The following is a 21,471-nucleotide window of genomic DNA, read 5'->3' on the forward strand; positions in this document are numbered from 1 at the left end:
GGAAGAACAATCTTCTCATTCTGATGGAACTCTGCTAGCAGTTTTAGAATTAAGGTGGAGTAAAGACGAGTACTAAGCTTGGCAGGAGTTGGACAGAGCTGCCAGGGTCAGGGTCAGTGAACAGCTCAGGTGCTTCTTGATCTACTGGAGTATAAGAGTAGCCAGGGGAAATGTGTTTAAACACACTCTTATCCAGTCCATTGTCAGCCATGACCCAGGGAACTGGGTTCCTTGCCCATCCAAAAAGCTAACTGCTTGCAATTGGGGTTGAGGTGGGTTGCAATTGAGTCTATGGAAATTTGACCCCAAGCCTCGAAGATGAAGGTGAGGACTCACAAAGAAAGTCACATTCACATCTAAAGTGATTACTTTAAATAAAATGCTTTGTTTTAGAATTGAGAAGGCACTCCACATTCCATAACACTATAGTTGGCGTTCTCCACAGATCAGATGTGTTTTGTCACATCAACGTTTGACACTTCCAAAGAGATAGGAACACAGCAAACTTACTAACTCCTGCATTTTAAATATACTTTGATTTTACTGCAAGGAAATATAATATTCCATTGTAAGTGGCTACCCATTCATCAATTACATTTAAATATTATTTACTAGGCAATATGAATGATTATGACAGCAAGCTGATAGGTCTCTCCCATCCCTTGTGTGCAGAATAATCTGCTAGCAGTGAGGATTCATCTGCACAAGCAAGCTCACTACTAAAGTGCAAATGCGGGATAGGCCATGGCAAACGACTGAAATTGGGGAATATTCTGTTTGAAGCAGAAGAGACACGTGGAAAATCAAAGAGGGGCATGGAAGACCACGCCAATCGAACAACACAGTAGCAAAAATATATGTGAGGCCCAATTTACCAATGCTACACCCTCATTCTACTTTGGACAAAAACACACCACACCGGACCACTAAGGAAAACTACAGTGGAATCACACCGAAACCAATGGGGGGCAGGAGTAACATCACCAAGACAAAGTGAAAAATCACAAGGAAAATGGGAAATGAATCAACAAACTACACAAGCACATATTAATCACAATAACAACATATGCACAAAGAAGAGGCACAATAATGATAAAAACAAAAACACGAATACAAGAGACTTGTCATAATTAAAAGCAACTAGAAACCAACAGTCACAGCTGCTTTCATCACCACACCAACAAATAAAAAAGGCACTCACAAAAAGTAAAAACATTGAAAGTATCTTTTTAGAATTATTTCTAGTTTAACACACCTGTAAATGAAAGAGGGAAGTGGCTCATTTACAACACCTGCTCCAAAGGAATCAGCAGCTGAGACTCACCAGACCAACAACAAATTACACACCTCAGCTACATATGAAAAACATGCCACAATCACACCTCTCTCCCACAATGCTGGCAAATGTGTTTGTAAACCCTCATCCTGAGGAAGAACTAATTGAGGAAGAGAGAGAGGATACACAGACAGAGGATCACTCTATTCAATATGTCCAAGATATAGTTTGTGGTAGGATAACTATTGTGTGTTGTACAATACCGCCATGGATTAGGGCTTACACACAGACCTACATCCATCTATTAATTCAGGTCTGTTGCCCCTCTCTCCCAATATTCATATTTGTATGTTTTTCTGAACCTCATCATTGTATGTAAAAGCAGCAGGGTGTATAAATAACCTATCACACAAGCTGAAGTAAACAAAGTAGAAGTGTAACATCTGCCATTTCTGAGCCAACCTGTCTACTGGAACCACCTTTCTCCATCCTGCATCTGATCAGTGTCTGAGAAGATCTGTTGAGTGACCTAGATTGACTGCAAAAAGGATGACATCTCCCAGTAGCCACGGCGCCACTCTTCACAGAATATTATAAGTGAACGGGGACAAATGTCTCATTTAGAGGGTTGCAGCTAGGTGGAAAACTCCACATAGGATTAAAATCCTTCTTTGGTAGTCTTTGTTGTTCTTGATTGAAGTTGAAGATTGTACTAATGAAAACAACAAGACACCAAATTCCTCCTGACTTCATAAGAGAACAAGCGATCACGCCACCTCCTCCTCGCTCCTTCTGCTTACTCCCGAGGCACCAGCTGGATTCAATCCTTACTTGCCAAATGAACCAAGAGGCTCCTCCCGCTGTGGTCGCTCAGGCTTGGGCTGCTTCATGTTGTCCACGACTGACTCCACTCCTCACTCCTACTGAACCCGCCATTGTTCCTCTCCTGCTGCACCGGGCGCGGCCTCGACACTTGCCTGTGTCTCTTGTTGGCGGCTCCGACGGAGTTAATTTGCCAGGCTGCCAAGACTGCCGCAGGCACGGGGAGGGAGAGCCGCAGGCGGTGCTGTGCATGGGGGGCGGACTATACCTATTCTCCGGAACTCTCAAATACTTACCCATACAAAGAACATGCATGTTGCTTAACAGGTGTTATAATAGTAAATTAGCAGGGACTATGGGTCATGAGTCTGCTGCACGCATACAGTAATGCTAGTTCTGCAGCACTCTACAGCGAGTCAAAGGAGAGAACGTGTTCCAAAATTAGACCCAATTCACTATCTGACTGCTTTCCCACGCACCGATATAAAAAAAAACGGAAGTCAGGCACTTTTGCCTGAGACGGGGGCAGGGCCTGCAATCCGGCAGGAAGTCCCGCCCGCCGCCACAGCCGCCGCCGCCGAGGAAGAAGTGGAGCCGGCCGACTGATGGCCTCTCCGCATCCCGGGGCTCCCAGGTGCTGGAGGAAGCCCCGGAAGTGAAGTCCTGCCCCCTGGTACCAGCGCTGCCGTAGATGACACACTGAACACGCCGAAAGAGCCCGGTAAGTGGTGGGGGTGGGGGTCGCGCGTGTGTTCGAATGTGTCTGTGCGTGTGTCTGTGTGTGTGCGCGTGGGCTTGCGTGTGTGTATGCAGTGTGTGTGTGCCTGTGTATGCCTGTGTATGTGCGCATGCGTGAGTGTAGTGTGTTTGCGCAAGGGAATGTGGACAGGAGAGGGGCACGGCGCCGTGCGCGCTCACGAGGTGAAAACTGAGCTACTCTGCGCTCGTGCACCCTTTCCTGTCCACATTCCCAATAACGGATCACAATAGTTGTCGAAGCAGACTCTGCTATCAATGCTTACGCATTGAAGCAGAGGTCGTGCTTCGACCTAAAAAAGAGATTTGAGCAAATTCAGAATAGTGTCAAGATGATCCACGAAGAAAAATATTCCAACATGCTAGAGGGAAAATCAAGAACAACATTTCTTCGGAAGGGGCACTGATTCCAATGAAAGGAAATAAAAAAACGAAATGCATTTTTGTCTGTCAATGTTTTGATTCATATATGCATGGGGCAGTATTTCATATCACATGAAGAAACGCTAACATCTTAGATAGGGATACTTGGATAAACTTCATATGACTGAGTACAGTCTGTTCGCAGGAAACCATGGTGTCCATTTTACTTTGAAGCAATAGCACATGCTTGCTTGTTATGCAGCATCTTGCTTGTTATGAACAACTCTGAAGCCATGCTGCCTGCGCCCCATGCCTCCTGCAATCCACGGTAAACCACTCCAGGTCACCGGGAGTGTGGAAGCGCTGGGATAGCCTTAGCAGGGTGGGAGCTCCAATCCCACCGGAACTAAGCGTTGAGACACATGCTGATAATAAGCATGCAAGAAACTTCATCCTCCTGACACACAATAGCCCTAGGTGACTTCTTGGTGCTGATCTCTGAATGGATGTGGCGTTGCTGTTCTGTTTTATTTCTCCTAAAAATGGCTGAGGAGAGAAGTGAGTGGGCCCTCAACTTTGTCCAAGAAGAGGTAGACATTGGTGCACAGCTCTACTCCCAATGTATTCACCATTAGTATGATAACCTGCCTTATGGCCACCTTCTCTGATCCACCGACACTGTGTGGAGGCAGACCATCTAGGTCGCCACAGTAGTCAACTACAATGTTGACTACAATATCTGCCTCTGTGAAGCCCTTATTGAGTGGGATGGTCTGCATCCTGCTGGATCTGAGAGGGCACTGGCTCCAAATGCCACACATCACAAGAGGAGGAGGGCAGGGGCCTGGGTGTAGAATGTATTTAAGTTCTTGAAAGTGTGATTGGTGACTGTTTGTGAGTCTTTCTGGGTAGGTGTGATTTGTTGCTTATTTCCATCCATATGGATTCATGTGCAGGAGAGGCATATTGATACACCTATGTACGTTTGGTGGTGATATGCATATTTTATGACCATATTGTTACAGGCATGAATTGAGCTGGGGGGAGGGGGAGGTGGGTGCACACCTATTACTGTTCGGAAAAATCTGAATATTTTGTGAATAGCTCTCATTTCAAAATGAGCACATAGAAGTAGATAAACCGCTAAATGTGTAGATTTCCAAACAGAAATGTAACTTTGTGAATAGACCATTTGCGCATTTAATCATATTACTGCTGCATTGAGGGCCCTAGTCAAAAATTCCCAACATTCCATTTTTGTAAGCATGTCAATGTGTTATAAAGTGACATATTGCACCCTTACAGTTTTTAATAAGTCGGTAGCACAAAAAATGACCTAGCACCACTGCTCTACGCATTGACGATCCTTGTGTGGCACACCACTACATTTTCCTAACCACAATAATGTTTGACTAAAGTCCTGAAAGTATGTTTTCAAACATATGTTTTAAAAAAAAGTTCTTACCTCCTGGCAAAGGTTTGTTTTTATCCACATTGTTGTTGTCATAGCGAAACTCAAATCCATAATGCTTCACCTTTCTGTGCTTTAAGGATTTCTGAGCTGCTAAAAATACAACACAAATAGTTAGCATATCAATTATTTCCTCTATCAAACTAAACATATTATGATTGTTCTGAATCACTCATTAAATATTAAGAGAAGCATACTGAGATTGCTTGGTGCATATAATATTGCAGCTTGCTAAAGGAATGACTATTAAGAATGAACGGCCTGGCGAAATTTGTAGCCGAGGGTCACAATCAAAAACATGGGAACAATCAAGAGGACAAAGAATGAGAAGGGGGAAAAATCGGAGAGTCGAGCAAATTGTTGTTTTACGTGTGGGAGTTGGTATACATCGGAAGAGGGAAGGACACGTCCAGGCTCGTCATAAACATGTCATGAATGTAACAAAATGGCGGACTTTGTATGAGTGCACAAAGCTAGTCTTGGTGGTAAAAGGAGCGTAAATGTCTGGATCAGGGGAAAGGAACAGAGTGATGACAATGGAGTGGAGGAATAATAAGAAGAGTATGTCTATTCAGCGGAAGGGAAGGAAAACAGTGTTCCATGGTGCATAATAATTGCGAATGGCGCTGAACTAAGAATAAGGGCACATTCCGTCTCTCCCTGAATAGATGCAGTGATGCAGAGGGGTGTTAATTCTGAAAGGAATGAAGCATACAGCTAACTAGTTGTCAATTTTAGGACATTCATTGAAGTAGTACAAGAATCTGTTGCTATATTGAAATTTAAGAACAATGGGACAAATGTTTATCTCTTTTTGGGATAGTGAGAGCAGAAGAGTTTTCCTGGGACGGTTAGAGCAGAATAGGTTGAACAATAAACTGGACGACAACCATCCAAGTGTTATGATCAAGTGAGGTGACAAGAGCTGCAAGACCAAATAAGAGGGCAGACTGGTGTTTAAGGAGATGTTAAGTAAGCTGAAGGGTAGAATGCACAACCCAGTGTGCATAAGGTACATCTGGTGCCAGTGGACTAGAGGAATGAGCTTAATGCTGAATTGAGAACATTGTGAAACAGGATATAACAGAAGAAATTGTGAGCTCAGACTGTTTAGTGCCAGTGGTTTTGGTGCACAAGACCAAAAGTATATTTGGATGACCATAAAACTGTGCCCCAGTGAAATCCAGAATGGTCTTATCCTCACTCAACAGGGAACTACTATCCTATGCTGCATACTTTATATCCTCAAAGATGACAATGTCATTCATACCACATAGTCAGCATACATGCAACCTCTAAACCCAAACACACTGATACATTCATTGGGAAGATAAAGCCCCAGATATGGGGGTACTAACAAACAGTATTCAGTCTCTATTTCTTTTTATGGGATGGTTTTGCAGTATCAGTGGTTGGCCATGTGTGGTGCTAGACTGACTACTACTCCTTTTTGGGCAGTAGTAACGTTACACTCATACATTTGGCTCCACGACCTGTTTCAGTGACCATGCTATTATGGCAGGTCATAGTTATGCAACAACATAATGGATTTGTTAAATGTCACTGAGGGAGAAAAGAAAGAAGGGGGTGAAGATCCATTAGGGGTGGATCTAATAAAGTCTTTGGTTCGCAGACAAATTCATTTGTTCTAATAGCTGATAACATAATTTATTCAATCAAGCATCTGATTGTCATGAGCTGACTCTTCAATATTTAACTCACCATTTTCATTTTCTTTATCTGTTGCCCAATCAATGCTTTGCAGCATAGATTCTTCATCCTCCGCAGTTATAAAATCTTCAATCACTCTTAGGCCAGGAGGCATTGGGGGAGGTTCAAAATCCTCCCAATGTACTAAGGGTATAACATCAGTCGTAGTTAGCAAGCATAGTTTTAACTAAAAAAAACTCGCTAGTAATTTTTGTCAAAGTAATGTTCACGTAAACACATTTTACCTAAATATAATTACGATCCGTTAGTCAGTATTTATACATTCAAATATTAAACATTTCATATTTGGCATAATCTCTTACTATGTGATCAAGATGAGTCGGCTTTTATCAGCTTGCATCATACATGCAGCAGCACAATGGATATATATATAGATACACACACATAAGACAGACATAGCTGCACATCCATAGTCACGGTTGATGCCTAAATCTAGAGCATTTTCCATTTTTGCATCCCCAAAGAATGTTTCCCTCTTGAACAATTTGCACCAAACCTTGGGGAGCCAGCATTCAAAATTCTGGCCAAGAGCATGACAAATTTAGTGAACATTGGTAAAAACAGTTCGAAAAGTGTAAGGGGGTTCCTAAAACTTGTCAACTTTCAATTTAAAATGTATTTTCCTCGGAAAACCTTTAGTTGAGTAAAACTCAAACCAAAGAACGTTTACCAAATTTTAAAGGCACATCAGCATTCCTATCGTGTGGTGCCATTTTTGTTTGGTGAATTTTTGTCCAGCCATATTTGAGAAATAAGACTATGTTAAAATGTCTGATGCACATTCAGCAGTGCTGTGTATTTGATGTTTTGCTTGCAATCTCTAGATAAAAAAAATGGACCCCCCACCCTTTCCCACCTGCAGCTTTTTTATTTTCTCTAAATATATTTTGTCTATAAAAGATTGGGTTCACATCACCTTCTGCCTTGGTAAAGGACATGGTGTGGGTTCCTAAATCTCCTCACCTTCACTTTTGTAATTGGCAGGGGGCATTAAAGGTTTTCATCCCACGCCTTGTCCATAAGAGGTATATTGAGTTTGAGTTTCTAATAAGAAGTGGTTGAAATATTGCAGCTTTAATGGGTTTGACCATGGGCCCAATTACGATGTCGGGCGGACCGCCATCGACAGGCCTTCGGTGGCAGTCCGTCCAGCATCCAGGGTATCGGTCTGACCGGCGGATTACAATACCGGTGTTCGGAGCAATTTGGGCTGGGGGAAAGATCGCCACCTCCGACAGGCACAAGGAACCCGTCAGGCAGCGGTCGGAGCCTAATTTCTACAATGGAGGCAGTGCCAGCAGAGGCACCGCCATAGGGATCAGGGTGTCAGTTTCCGACCGCCATTTCATGGCGGTCCAACCGCCATGAAAAGGCTGTCAAAAAGGGACCTTGGGGGAGCAAAGGACTAATGTCTGGGCATACCCATCCCACTTAGGGCGAAAAGTGCTGCGGCAACAAATGATGGACGGAATGCTGAATTAATCATTCACCCGCAGCCAAGAGATCTGGGTAAATCCATTGTTCTTTTGCTCACTACAGTACCCCAGTTTGGACTCAGCCATATGTAAGTCAGTCTTGTCCCTGGTCCTCATGGGAACAGTCCAGCCCGAACTGCCACCTGGGTCCTCCATGGACGATGAAGCCAGCATCCTGGGACCGGTTTCTGGGTAAAACCCCTCATCAGCCAGGATAGCTTTAATCCAGTGGCACAGCAGGCACAGGACCCACATCCTGGCATAACCATCCCACTTAGGGCGAAAAGTGCTGGGACGGGAACGCCAGGCCACTGGAGTCAAGCTAGATTGGCTGATGGGGGTGAAACCCCGAAACCGACCCTAGGTTGCTTGTTTCTGGTCCAGGGAGAACCTGGCCTGGCAGTTCGGGCTGGACAGTTCCCATGGGGCGCAGGGTCAAAACTGATTTCCATATGGCTGGGTTTAAACTGAATGGCATGGGGAGCAAAAAAACTAGGGATTTAGGCCCAGATTTCTGTACTGGGGTGAATGTTTGAAATTGTTCAACATTCTGTCCATCACCTGTTCTACCTGCATTTGTCACTCCGAGTGGGATGGGTATGCCCAGATGTGGGTCCCCTGCTCTCCATGCCACTTGAGTCAATCTAACCTGGCTGATGAGGGGTGAAACCCCTAAATCGGTTCCATGATGCTTTTTTCCGGTCCAGGGAGGACGTGACCTGGCAGTTCAGGCCTGACTGTTCCCATGGGGAGCAGGGACAAGACGTTTTTGCATATGGCTGGGTCTAAACTGGAATGGCATGGGGAGCAACAAAACGATGGGTTTAGGCCCAGATCACTTTACTGGGGTGAGTGTTTGACATTGTTCAACATTCTGTGCTTCAATTGTTCTATTTGCAATTGTCACCCCGAGTGGGAGGGTATGCCCAGACTTAAGTACAGTGCTCTCAATGCCACTGAAGTCAAGCTAATCTGGCTGATGAGGGATGAAACCCCGAAACCGGTCTCAGGATGCTGGTTTCCGGTCCAAGGAGGACCTGGACTAGCAGTTCGGGCAGGACTGTTCACATTGGGAGCAGGATCACTACTGATTGGCATGTGGCTGTGTTTAAACTGGAATAGCATGGGGAGCAAAAAACGATGTATTTAGATCCAGATCTCTGTACTGGGGTGAATGTTTGACACTGTTTAACATTCTGTCCATCAATTATTCTATTTGCATTTGTCACGCTGAGTAGGACGGGTATGCCCAGATGTGGGTCCCGTGCTTTCCATGCCACTGGAGTCAAGCTAGCCTGGCTGATGAGGGGTGAAACCCTGAAACTGGTCCCAGGATGTTTGTTTTCAGTCCAAGGAAGACCTGGCCTGGCAGTTCAGGCTGGACTGTTCCCATGGGGAGCAGGGTCAAAACTGATTTGCATACGGCTGGGTTTAAACTGGAATGGCGAGGGGAGCTAAAAACAATGGATTTAGGTCCAGATCTCTGCACTAGGGTGAATGTTTGACATTGTTCAACATTCTGTTCATCAATTTTTCTATTTGCAGCAAGAGACAATGGCCCAAAACATAGGAGCAAAATAGGGCAGGTTATATGAGGTAGGTGTGAGAGGCTGGCCTGGTATATGATGTACACTTTTGTAGGTGGACACCCTGCACCTGTCCAGACAACCCTTATGCTGATTTAGGAGGCGTTAGACAACCATAGAAAGCTCTCTAAGTGTTAGCTGTGGAGAGCAGCTTTCAGGCTTGGTCCAGAAGGAGTGTAAAGCAGCTTGTTTTACCTGAATACAAACTTAAAGGTATAGATTAAATGAAAAAGAACCATACAAGGTATTTATAAAAATATGTATTTATTATATAATACTCTCTAACACATTTAGATATCTCCTTCCTGGAGATATGCACAAAGCACGCAATACTTTGCATAGAAATCACGTAAATAGCACAGAATACACAGTGGACCCTGGGGGGGGGGGGTCTAAACCATATATTAAGAAAGTGGTATAAGAATCACGACTTGAGTCAAGACAATGTTCAGAGGACGTAGAAGTGCCTGGGACCCAAGGAACCACCCAAGGTGAGTGACTAGGAACCCCATTGAGTTCGAGTGCAGTGTGGGAACACGACCATGTTCTCCGTACAGATCAACGTGTAAGTTGCGGTTGCAATTTTAAAGAAAAAGGACCCTTCCCAGTGGACCCTGAAGAAACCCCGTGCAAGACAAAAGGTTGGAGAGCTACCCCACCCGTGGATACCATAGTACCCACGTTACCTATACCAGGGAAGCCGGGTGCATAGGTGTGAAGTGGTGTCTGAAACCGCCGACGAACCCAATGGAGGACTTCAGGGAAGTGCCGCTGCTGGAAAAAGAGAAAGTGTCCGGTGAAATCCAAAGGTGGATTCTAGTTGAGAGGTACCTGCAAGCAGAGGGGACAGAGTCTTTGTCACTCAGGAGCGACCAGGAGACCTGGAAGACGAATGCTCGCTGATGTCGGGTGTTGCAGGAGAGTTGGAGGTGACTTTTACTATGTAGCTGTGAGGACCAGGCAACGCTGAGGAAGACCAGGAGTTGTGCACTAGCTGCCCCACGTCGGATGTCGAGAGTTGAGGGGTCGGTGTCCGTCGGAATCACCAACAAGTCAAGTCAAGTCAAGAATTTGTATAGCGCACTACTCACCCAGAGGGTCTCAAGGCGCTTGAGGGAGAGGGGTTCGCTAGTTATCAAACAGCCAAGTTTTGAGTTGTTTTCTGAAGGAGAGGTGGTTCTGTGTAAGACGGAGGTGGGTGGGGAGGGAGTTCCAGGTTTTGGCCGCTAAGTAGGAGAATGATCTTCCTCCCATGGTGGTTCTTCGGATGCGTGGAATCGCGGCGAGGGCTTGGTTGGACGATCGTAGTTGGCGGGTGGGGGTGTAAAAGGTCAGGCGAGTGTTGAGGTATCTGGGTCCTAGGTCGTGGAGGGCCTTGTGTGCGTAAGTGAGGAGACGGAACGTGATTCTCTTGTTGACGGGGAGCCAGTGAAGGTCTCTCAGGTGGCCGGATATGTGATTGTGGAGGGATATGTCTAGGATGAGTCGAGCGGAGGCATTCTGAATGCGTTGAAGTCTTTTCTGCCATTTGGCTGTGGTTCCGGTGTAGAGGGTGTTTCCGTAGTCCAGTCGGCTTATGACAAGTGCTTGGGTGACCGTCTTCCTTGTTTCGGTTGGGATCCATCTGAAGATTTTTCGGAGCATGCGTAGGGTGTTAAAACATGACGATGAGACGGCGTTGACTTGTCTGGTCATCGAGAGGGAGGAGTCTGTAATGAATCCCAGGTTGCAAGCATGGTCTGTTGGTTAGGGTGCACTTCCTAGGGCCAGTGGCCACCATGAGTCGCCCCATGCCGAGGTGGATGATCCTAGGATGAGGACTTCTGTTTTGTCTGAATTCAGTTTTAGGCGGCTGTTCTTCATCCACTCGGCTACGTCTTTCATTCCTTCGTGTAGGTTGGTTTTGGCGGTGTTTGGGTCTTTGGTGAGGGAGAGGATCAGCTGTGTGTCGTCAGCGTATGAAATGATGTTGAGGTTGTGCTGGCGTGCGATGGATGCGAGGGGATTCATGTAGACGTTGAAGAGGGTGGGGCTGAGCGATGATCCTTGTGGTACGCCGCAGATGACTTCGGTGGCCTCTGATCTGAAAGGGGGGAGGCGGACTCTTTGGGTTTTTTCCGGCGAGGAACGAGATGATCCAATCCAATGCTTTTTCTTGTAACCCGGCGTTGCTAAGGCGTTGTACAAGGGTGCGGTGGCAGACCGTGTCAAACGCTGCGGAGAGGTCCAGGAGAATGAGGGCAGCTGTTTCCCCGTTGTCGAGTAGTGTCCGGATGTCGTCTGTGGCTGCGATGAGGGCGGTCTCGGTGCTGTGGTTGGCTCGGAAGCCAGACTGTGTGGAATCGAGAAAGCCGTTAGACTCGAGGAAGGCGGCGAGCTGACTGTTGACGGTCTTCTCTATGACTTTGGCGGGGAATGGGAGGAGCGAGATGGGGCGGTAGTTTTTAAGTTCGGTGGAGTCTGCAGTAGGTTTCTTCAGGAGGGCACTGAATTCGGCGTGTTTCCAGCTTTCCGGGAAGGTAGCGGTGTTGAGGGAGCAGTTGATGATGTCCCGGAGTTGGGGTGCGATGATGGAGTCGGCCTTGTTGAAGATGTGGTGGGGGCATGGGTCGGTTGGTGATCCGGAGTGGATGGAGTTCATCAAGCGGATGGTGTCTTCGGTGCTAATCGGGGTCCAGGCGCGAAGGGTTGTGGAGGGGGGCTTTAGTTCGGTGGTGAGGGAAGTGGACTGGTCGCCGAAGCTGTTATGTATGTCCGCGATCTTGCTGTGGAAGAACGAGGCTAGAGAGTCGCAGAGGTCTTGAGAGGGAGTGATGTCATTGATGCCGGCGCTGGGATTGGTGAGCTCTTTGACAATGCTAAAAAGAGTTCCTTGCTGTTGTGGGCGTTGTTGTCTAGTCGATTCTTGAATGCTGATTTCTTGGTGGAGCGGATCAGCTGGTGGTGTTTGCGGGTGGCATCCTTGAGGGCGGTCATGTTGTCTGTGTTTGGGTTTCTTCGCCAGGCTTTCTCGAGGGCGTGGCAGTTCTTTTTGGAGTTCTTGAGGTCGTCGTTGAACCAGGAGGCTTTTTTGTTCCCTGGCTTGTTGTGATGGTTTTTCAAGGGTGCTAATTCGTCAGCGCAGTGGGTGATCCACTATGCGAGATTGATGGCTGCTTGATTTGGGTCCGTTGATGTGGCGGGAGGGTTTTGGTTCAGAGATGTGGTGAGCTGGTCGGTGGTAACTTTGTTCCAGTTTCTGCGGGGAACTTGTTGCGGGTGGTGGTGGGTCGTGGTCTTTCTGAAGCTGAAGTGGACGCAGCTGTAGTCTGTCCAGTGGAGTCCCGTGGCGTGATTGAAGGAGATGTGCTTGCTGGAGGAGAAGATTGGGTCGAGCGTGTGTCCGGCGTAGTGGGTGGGGGTACTCACCAGTTGTTTGAGTCCGAGATTGGCGAGGTTGTCCAGCAGGGTGGTGGTGTTGTTGTCGTTGTTATTCTCTAGGTGGAAGTTGAGGTCCCCTAGGAGAATGTAGTCGTCGGAGGGGAGGGCGTGTGGGCTGATGAAGTCAGCGATGTCTTCGCTGAATTGTGTGCGGGGTCCTGGGGGTCTGTAAATGAGGGTGTCTCGGAGTGTGGTCTTGGGGTCGGTGTGTATCTGGAAGTGGAGGTGTTCGGTGGCTATGAGGGTGTCTTCGGAGCTGGTCGAGATGCGAATGGTGTTCTTGTGGACGATGGCGATGCCTCCTCCTGTTTGGTTGATGCGGTCTCTTCGGATGATCTTGTAACCGTCTGGGATGGCTATGGCGATGTCGGGCGCTGAAGAGGCGTTCATCCAGGTTTCCGTAAGAAAGGCGACGTCCGGCGATGTGGTGTCGAGTAAGTTCCATAGTTCAATGGCGTGTCTGTGGACCGAGCGGGTGTTGAGCAGGATGCACTTCAGGTGGTTATTGTCGGAACTCTGTTTGGCGTTTGTGGGTGTGGTGAGGGTCTTGATGCAGGAGAACTTGCAGGATTGGCAGGTGGATGGTCCATTGGTACTTCCTGGGGCGGCTTGGTGACAGTCTTGGAGGTGGCCGGTGTTGAGTGCAGTGAGGGTTGAGGCGTCGTAGGTTCGACGGCGGGGATGGCAGTTGCGGGGGCCTGGCCCTAGGCGCGGTCCAGACGTGGACGGGCGTAGACTGGCTTACCTTTGGCGCGCCTTCGGCGCGCATGGGGCGCGTCCGCTGCGCGTGAACTCTGCGCGTATGTGTCTCTGCCATAAGTGGAGAGTGGAGGGGGGCGGAGGGAGGGAGGAGCAGCTGGGAGGCGGGAGCGGGGTGGCGAGTGGGGAGGGGATCAGTCCTGAGAGGCTGGGGGGAGCGGGGGTGCGGCAGCGGGGGAGCAGCGGCAGGGACGGGCTAAGAGGCACAACAAGATGGCACCAAAACAATGCTGGGCGAGATCAGGCACACAAACAGTTATTACAGAGATGCAAGATGCAATATAGATACGATACCAGTTCTATTGGAATGCAGACAAGATCGGGGCAATGCAGACGAGATCGGGGCACACAAGCAGTTGTTACAGAGATGCAAGATGCAATATAGATACGATACCAGTTCTATTGGAATGCAGACGAGATCGGGGCAATGCAGACGAGATCGGGGCACAAAGATGTAGCAATATCCGCAACCAGGCACACCAAGGAGGGCCACGCGGCGGGTGGAGCGACCGGGGCTGACCAGGTCAGGTCGGTCACAAGCCATAGAAGGTGGAATGTCAGGACCAGCAAGGTCCAGAGGACTCACCACAAGCAGGGGAGTCAAGGCGGGCCCGAGCAATCAGGGAAACCCAAAATAAATAAAGGTGACCCTCGACAGGACCCACAGGCTGGAGGCACTGGAGTCACATGAGGACCTCGAGCAGTTCACCAAAAGATGCAGGCCACGATGCAAAACGATGCGGTGTGGACAAAGATTCTGGTCAATGGAGATGCTTGAGGTTGGGGCTACTTGGAGCCCGAAGATCTTGGTGGAAGGAAGCCAACAAGCCTTTGCACCGACAAGCCGGCGTGGTGCACAGGGGTTTGGTTCCTGCAGCTCCTACGAGGGATACTGGCTTCAAACTTGGTGAGATGGCAGGGCAGGGCTTGTGAGCTATAGAGAACCACCACCTTTGTTGCTGAGCCTTTCGGGGTATGTGGGAGCTCAGGATCAGCAGACCAGTCAGTTTAGTTGGGGTGTCTGCAAATGCAGGGAAGTGACTCCTTCACTCCAATAGAGATTCCTTCAGGTGTCTTGTATGCCCACAGGCCTTGGAAGGTTCCTGTATGGTGCCCAGGCACAGATGATGCAGCAGACTGGAAGGGAGATGAAGTCGAGCCCAAACGAAGTCCAACGAAGTCCAGAGTGCGCAGACGGTAGAAGCTAAAGTGGTGTCTGAATTGAATCGTGTCCCATGATAAATCTAGGGACCTACACCCAGGTAAGCCCTTAAGTACCCTAAGGAAGGGATTGGGGCGATTCAGAGTTACCTCCCAGGGGAGGGACAGAACAGGGGGGAGGATACTCCCATGTCCTTTGTCCAGTTTCACGCCAGGGTGCTGTTTTTTACTGGACCATGCAAGGGAACACCAAATGTGCCTCTCATGCAGATTGAGTGGTGCTGGCAAGCGCACCCAGCAGACCCCAATGCTGTCTGGGAGGTGGTCACACCTCCCTGTGACAGAAGATCTATTGTTCTGACTTCCCCTGCTTGAGATTGGCTCAGCAGCAGGAGGGAAGAATCGTATATCTGGTCGGCAGCAGTCATGTTGTGCTGTCTGGGTCAACAAGACTGGCACGGGGAACACTGAGAGCCCAACGGAGGCCCGTTCCCGTGCTTAGAATCATACCTTCCACACCATTTACGGTGTGAGGGTATGATTCCAACAAGTTAGATACCAAACATGATAGGATTACTTGCAACCAGTTTCGAGAGGGTCCTCTGGGGTACCTATGCCCTGGGTACCTTAGTACTATATACTAGGGACTGACAAGGGTGCCTCAGTATCCAATCAGGGATGTACCCAAGTACTAAACATAACAATTTAAGGGAGAAAGCAGCAAAACTGTGGTCCTGATTAGCAGGATCCCAGTCAGACTAGTCAAAAACAACTTAGCACCAGGCAAAATGTTGGGGTAAACTAAATAAGCATATCATAACTAGAGGATGTCCCTTAGTGCACAGCCATCTGGCCAAATCAGGCATACAATGTTTAAATCCAATAATAGTATAAATCCATTAAGGATATGGTTTGAATAAACTTTAATAAAGTATATTTTTATTATTTTGTTATTTTCTTTCTCCGATCTGATAAACAATCTCAGATGTTGTTTCTTTTCACAAAAATGCTTTTATCATTCAACATAAAACGTTCCCGATGCATTTCGGGCAACTAAGTGCCCTTCTTCAGGGGACTCATCTGTGCATGAAACCAAACAATTTGCGCTAATCATAAACTCAACTTTTTTCATATTCACAAACGTTTATATCTGTATACATTATCATCATGTTCATATTTTCTATGAGTAACCATGCATTTCATTGCCTAAAAGCTTCGCTATCTTTGTTTTTCAAAATGTTGGGGTAACCATAAAAGCAGATCCTACTTTCCTACAGTGGGCAATAAGGCAGGGATCACTAAAAAGAAGAAGGGCAATGGTAGATACAGGCCATAGACACGGGGTAGGCTAGCCAGTGGAACCCCGAATAGCTCAGGCTTTTGCTACACACCTGAGCGACCTCTACCAGGTGAAAAGGGAATTGACACAGAGGATTTAGAGAGCCTCATTATCAATATTACGGCTCTTGACTTCTAGAAGAAGCGGGTCGCTCCCTGGAAGCGAAGACCATGGAAACTGAGCTAACGGAGACGTTTGCCCTGATAAAAGGGGTTGATCCCCATGACCTAATGGCCTGCTACCTGAATTTTTTTAATGCATCAGATCCTGAATAGTGAGCCCACTTTGCGCAATGTTCTTCAGGGTGAAAGATGAGGGTACGCTCCCCCGAGACCTAAAATGGGCACTAGATGTTTTGATCCACAAGAAAGGAAACTACTGGGGGACTGTGCTTTGTACAGACCAGTATCACTGCTGAACCTGTAAACTAAGGTTTTAGCGAAGGTTCTGGCTAACTGCCTGATACAGGTGGTGGATACCCTTGTGGCTTCAGATCAATCAGGCTTTATGGCATAATTTTCCGAGATTGGTCGGGTGCCTAGTTCACAGAGATCGTATCAATGAACCGGCCATTCTACTAGCTTGGATTTCGAATGGCATTTGACTCTCTGGAGTGGACCTACTTGAAGGCGATCTTGCGCAAGATGGGATTTAGCCCAACATTCCTGTTGTGCGTGAGTCTGTTGTACTAAGACCACATAGCGAGGGTTAAGGTAAACAGGGATTTTTCAAGAGAGTTTGGGTTAAGCAGAGACACTCAACAGAGTTGCCCACTGTCCCCTTTACTCTTTGCTGTAGCGATCGAGCCACTGGCCACATGGGTATGGAAGGATGTATTGATATGGGGCTTAAGGTGGAAACCAGAGTGGGAAGACGTAATTTCTTCATATGCAGACATACTCCTTTATCTGACCAACCCAGAGCGCTCCACCCCCAGAGTACTGGGGATCCTAAAGGTGTTTGGGACTTGTCAAGAGTGAGTGTAAAGTGGCACAAATCAGTGGCTTTTCTGTTATCAGACGGTGATCCGGAGTGGGGTTTGAATTATTCTCCATGATGGGAAAACCTGACCAAACTCCTTGAGACCTACAGGGTTGACGTGGGGTGCTGGAGGAAACTCCTGTTATCTTTGCTGGGAAGGTCAGCTTTTTATAAAATTATTTACCTACCGAAATTACTTTATGTGTGCAAAACACTCCATTTGAGGTCCCATATGGGGGTTTTCAGTCCGTGGATGAGGTGACAAAAGGACTGATGTGAGATGGAGGACACCAAGGACTGCCCTGATAACTCTTCCCAGGAAGCCCCTGGAGGGCGGGATCACCATCCCAAACTTAAGATTATATTAATGGGTAACATAATTACAAGTGATTAATAACTGGGCCTTCTGCATGCAGCAGTAACCCTCGCTGATTGGGGCTAGGATGGCACTTGAACTAGAGGGCTATGTCCAGCAACTTTATTGGGGTACCACTGACACTAACAGCAATGCCAGGCCGACAGCTATGGTAATAAAAATATGGCATAGGGATACTCAGACCCTAGATTGGAAAGGCATGTTGACATTAGAGACCCCACTGTGGGACTCAGATACACTGTAGGAACTGTGTGAAATAGAGGGTTACAAATAATTGGATCTATTGGGTATATCTAAAGTAGGTGAAGTTTGGCAAGATAATGATCATACCCTTCTCCAAACTGCAGGAACAATATGAAATGACAGGGAGCTCGTAGCTCCGATATCAGCAATTAAGATATTTACTACAAGAACACGAGAGACACCAGACGAGACACCCCTAGAATATAGCCTGTTGGTGCCCCCCCCCATCTAGCCACACTGTGTCCAAAATATACTTTAAACTTCTTCAAAATAGTCTGCCCCCACTGGATAGTCTTATGGATTAAAAGGAACAAGGTCTTGGCAGACTGGAAGAAAAGGACTGGGCAGTGGCCTGCCGCTACCCACGGGAGGAGGCCATACAGACGGGAGTCCAACTAATCCAACTGAAATTGTTCCACAGGGCATTCTTTATGAGGCCCAGGTTGTTTCACATGGCTAGAACTGACAACTGTCTCTGTCTAAGGGGGTGCCAACAAAGGGGTACTCTTTTTCACACGATTTGAGGCTGCCCTAATATTCAAGACTACTGGGGCAAAGTGGGCTGCAAGATCTCAGCGAACTGGATTTTTTATTGGAAATTACCCTACAGCTGGTAACTTTTGGCATCTGGGAGAACAAACATTAGCCCATTATTTACTTGTATTCTTCAATGTTGCCCTGATGGATGCACAATATGATCCGATTAGAAACTGGGGGAGGGACAGAGTTCCAACGATACAGATCAGGGGAATCCAATCTGCATTGATGCATAAGGGCAGAAAAATTAGTATATCAGGCACGAGGGTGCCCAAAAAAGTTCAAGAAAGTATGGGAGGCATGGAGAAATGACAAGGACATAGTACCCTAAAAGTCACCATACAACTATGGGAACGGGAAGAGAGTGGAAGCAGCGCATAACCATCAGCGCACTATGAATTTTTCTGTGTAATACATAATGCCTGGGATCTATCTGTGTCAATTGTATGTGGCTTGATAATGGTGTTCTTGATGTCAGATGGGTACGCCTCACAAAATTGTTTGTTGGTTAATGGATGTTATACTACATATTTCTGAACTGAAAAACTAAAAAAAAAAAAAAAGAATCGGACCAACAAGAAGTGTTAATTGGAGGGGATGTTTGAATTTTCCACACTGGTAGCTTTTCCGACTATAGATTAATGGCTTCAGAAGGACACAGTTCAGAGGTTCTTTCGAGTTTGACAGGTCTTTATCGGTGGTTGAATAGGGACGTGGAGGGCAGTCTGAGCACAGAGGTGCAGGGTCAGCCCACATGGTGCTGCCTACAGATCCGATAATCTGCTCAGCCCACATGGTGCTGCCTACAGATCCAATAATCTGCTGGGTGCACCACGTTACAGTGATATCGATGATCAGTGAGTGCAGGGGAGTGGGGCAGATATATTCACTGGCCTGAATCTTGGAAGACTCATATCACCTCCCCCCTGGGCTTTCACTGTAGTTTCTGGTTTTCCATGAGGGGGGAGACCAGTTGGGCCTCCTTGTGCTCCCCGGTGCCTGGATGGTGATAGGTAGCGGGGTCATCAAGGTCCCGTTTGAGGCACTTCACCTTTCAAGACCAACTTCTATTCCACCCCCCTCTTAGCCACCTCACACACAAACACTCCCCAAGAAGAGCTATGGGCATGAAATGGACACAGCAGAAGGACACATCTCTACCCTAGAAGATACTGATGGTATCAATGAAACATTTTGGGGTGGGGAGAGAGGCCAAAATGGTGATGGTAACAGTTGTATAGAAGCGAGCTCTGTCTCAATTTCACATTTATCTTGGGATCCTACCCCCATACGGGTCCTATCCACCCACTGCCAGCTCTCAGGGTGCACACCGACTCCTGGGGGTCAGCGAGATCTGAGCGAGCCCCCTACTGCAGCGCAGGAGACGACCCGGAGCTGAGCAGGGCTACCGCTGATTGCAACCAGTGAAGGGCATAGCACTGCTGCTCCTGGGCTAGGGTGACCAGACGTCCCGGATTTTTCCAGACAGTCCAGGTTTTCAGAGGACTGTCCCAGTGTCCCGACGCTTTTTTACATTTTAAAGAGATTTCCTGTTTTTTGGGACAAAGGTCAGTTCATCTAGCGAAGCATAGGTGATAGCTAAGCTCTGCTTTTACAGGCGCTTACAAAGTATGAAATAATTGAAGTAATGTATCTGTTTCTGCCAGGCAACACAGTCTGCTGTCTACTCCCAGCAGAGAGACTGCAGCTGTCTGTAGCCCCCGTAGGGGGCTAATCCAGCAGGGTGGCCCTTTAGTGCCATTTCGACACCGCCCACCGACGCTCTAGTCTTTGGGGGCTCCTACAGGAGCCCAGTCGCCAGGTCACCACTGTAGCGCCCTTCCTGTGCGCCAGGTGGGGGGGAAGGCATATAAGCCTCCCCTGCCCCTCCTGGCAGTCTCTGTTCGCCAGCCTTGCTGTCTCCCACCCCACCACTTACCCGGCGTGCAGGCTGGCTGGCAGGGTACTTTGAATGTTTTAATGTTTTTCTTTTGTGTTGCAGGCGGAGTTACAGGGCGACCTGGAAGCAGACGGGTACTGTAAGGGTACCTGTGCAGCAGACCGGTACAGTAAGGGTACCTCTGCGCTGCACAATAGGGGTGCCAAAGCCAAAGACCAGGAGCCTCAGGGCAGGTTCCTGGAAAACCGCGACTGCGCCCCGTTAGTCCTTCGGACGGTTGGGGGCCTGACCAACCGGGGGTTTGCCCTGCTACTCTCCGCCCTGAAAAGGGCATGAGTAGAAGAGAACAACGTGTCACATGATCCGTAAGAGGATCAGCAAGGTAGCACGGACGGGGTGTCCCCCCAGTGCTGGCTCACCAGGCGGGCGGGGCAGCATAGGTTGGCACAGCTGCCCGCCCTTGGATTGCCCATAAGATAACCCACATATTGCATCCTCTTGTATGGAATAAACCTGTAGCAATATTTCCCCATAACAAAGTTGTCTTGTGTATTTATTCATTCTTGCATGCTCAGACTGGGGGTGGGAGAAGTTGCCGGTAATGGCACTAAGAGTGGGGAGGAGAGCGGGGGCACAGGGTGGAGGTCAAGCCATAGCTAATGTTATGTGTATATCGTCTTGTACGTGTGTATATACAGATATAAAAGTGAGACTAAAGGCTTTAGTCCTTCTTTTATGTCTGACCTGTCCTGGTTTTTGCTCCTCAAAATCTGGTCACGCTATCCTGGGTTGACTGGAGGTCTGCTAGCCCTTGTAGTCTGGATCGCACTGGGGAGATAAGTGAAGCAATGATGTCCTGAGGCACCGGGCAGTAAATTGTACCTGTTTCCGCCATGGTGAAGCTGAGTGACAGAGCCAAGAGGTGGTCCCTCCCCCTGCTCTCCTTGAGGTTGTTGGTGGTCCAGCTGCCCGAAACACAGCCTGCTTGCAGCCTCCGAACAAGGACCGGCGCACTGAGGCTCCTATCGGAGTCGGCTAATCAGTTTCGGGACAATGCCCAGTGCACCTGTGGCTGCTATGGAGGGTTGCGAGATGTGCGGTGAGTCCTTATAACCGATGCGATTGGGAGCCTTGTGACCTGCTTCCTCCCTGGCCCATACTGTGGACCCTGGGTCATGGAGAGCTGTCCATCCCGCCAGGGCTCGCCACATCCGCCTGACACTCAGGCACTAAGGATTCAGCTGTAGAGCCCCTTGTGCTGCACCCAATGGCAAA

The 21,471-nt window shown here is 48.0% G+C and overlaps 1 protein-coding gene across 2 annotated transcripts in view; it reads right to left on the reverse strand.

Moving 5' to 3' along the window:
* ALKBH8 (alkB homolog 8, tRNA methyltransferase) overlaps window positions 1–21,471 on the reverse strand; it is a 416,983-nt gene that overhangs the window by 323,910 nt on the left and 71,602 nt on the right. Inside the window, exons 4-5 of one of the 2 annotated variants that reach the window (XM_078657033.1) lie at window positions 6,411–6,542; window positions 4,683–4,778 (exon numbers count right to left, since the gene is read on the reverse strand). In XM_078657033.1, the coding sequence (XP_078513159.1) occupies window positions 4,683–4,778; window positions 6,411–6,542 (228 nt within the window). Of the gene's footprint in view, window positions 1–4,682; window positions 4,782–6,410; window positions 6,543–21,471 lie in introns of both variants that reach the window. The other variant, XM_078657032.1, reaches the window with a different exon arrangement.

This window comes from Lissotriton helveticus, chromosome 8, assembly GCF_964261635.1.
Source record: "Lissotriton helveticus chromosome 8, aLisHel1.1, whole genome shotgun sequence".
NCBI classification, from domain to species: Eukaryota; Metazoa; Chordata; class Amphibia; order Caudata; family Salamandridae; genus Lissotriton; species Lissotriton helveticus.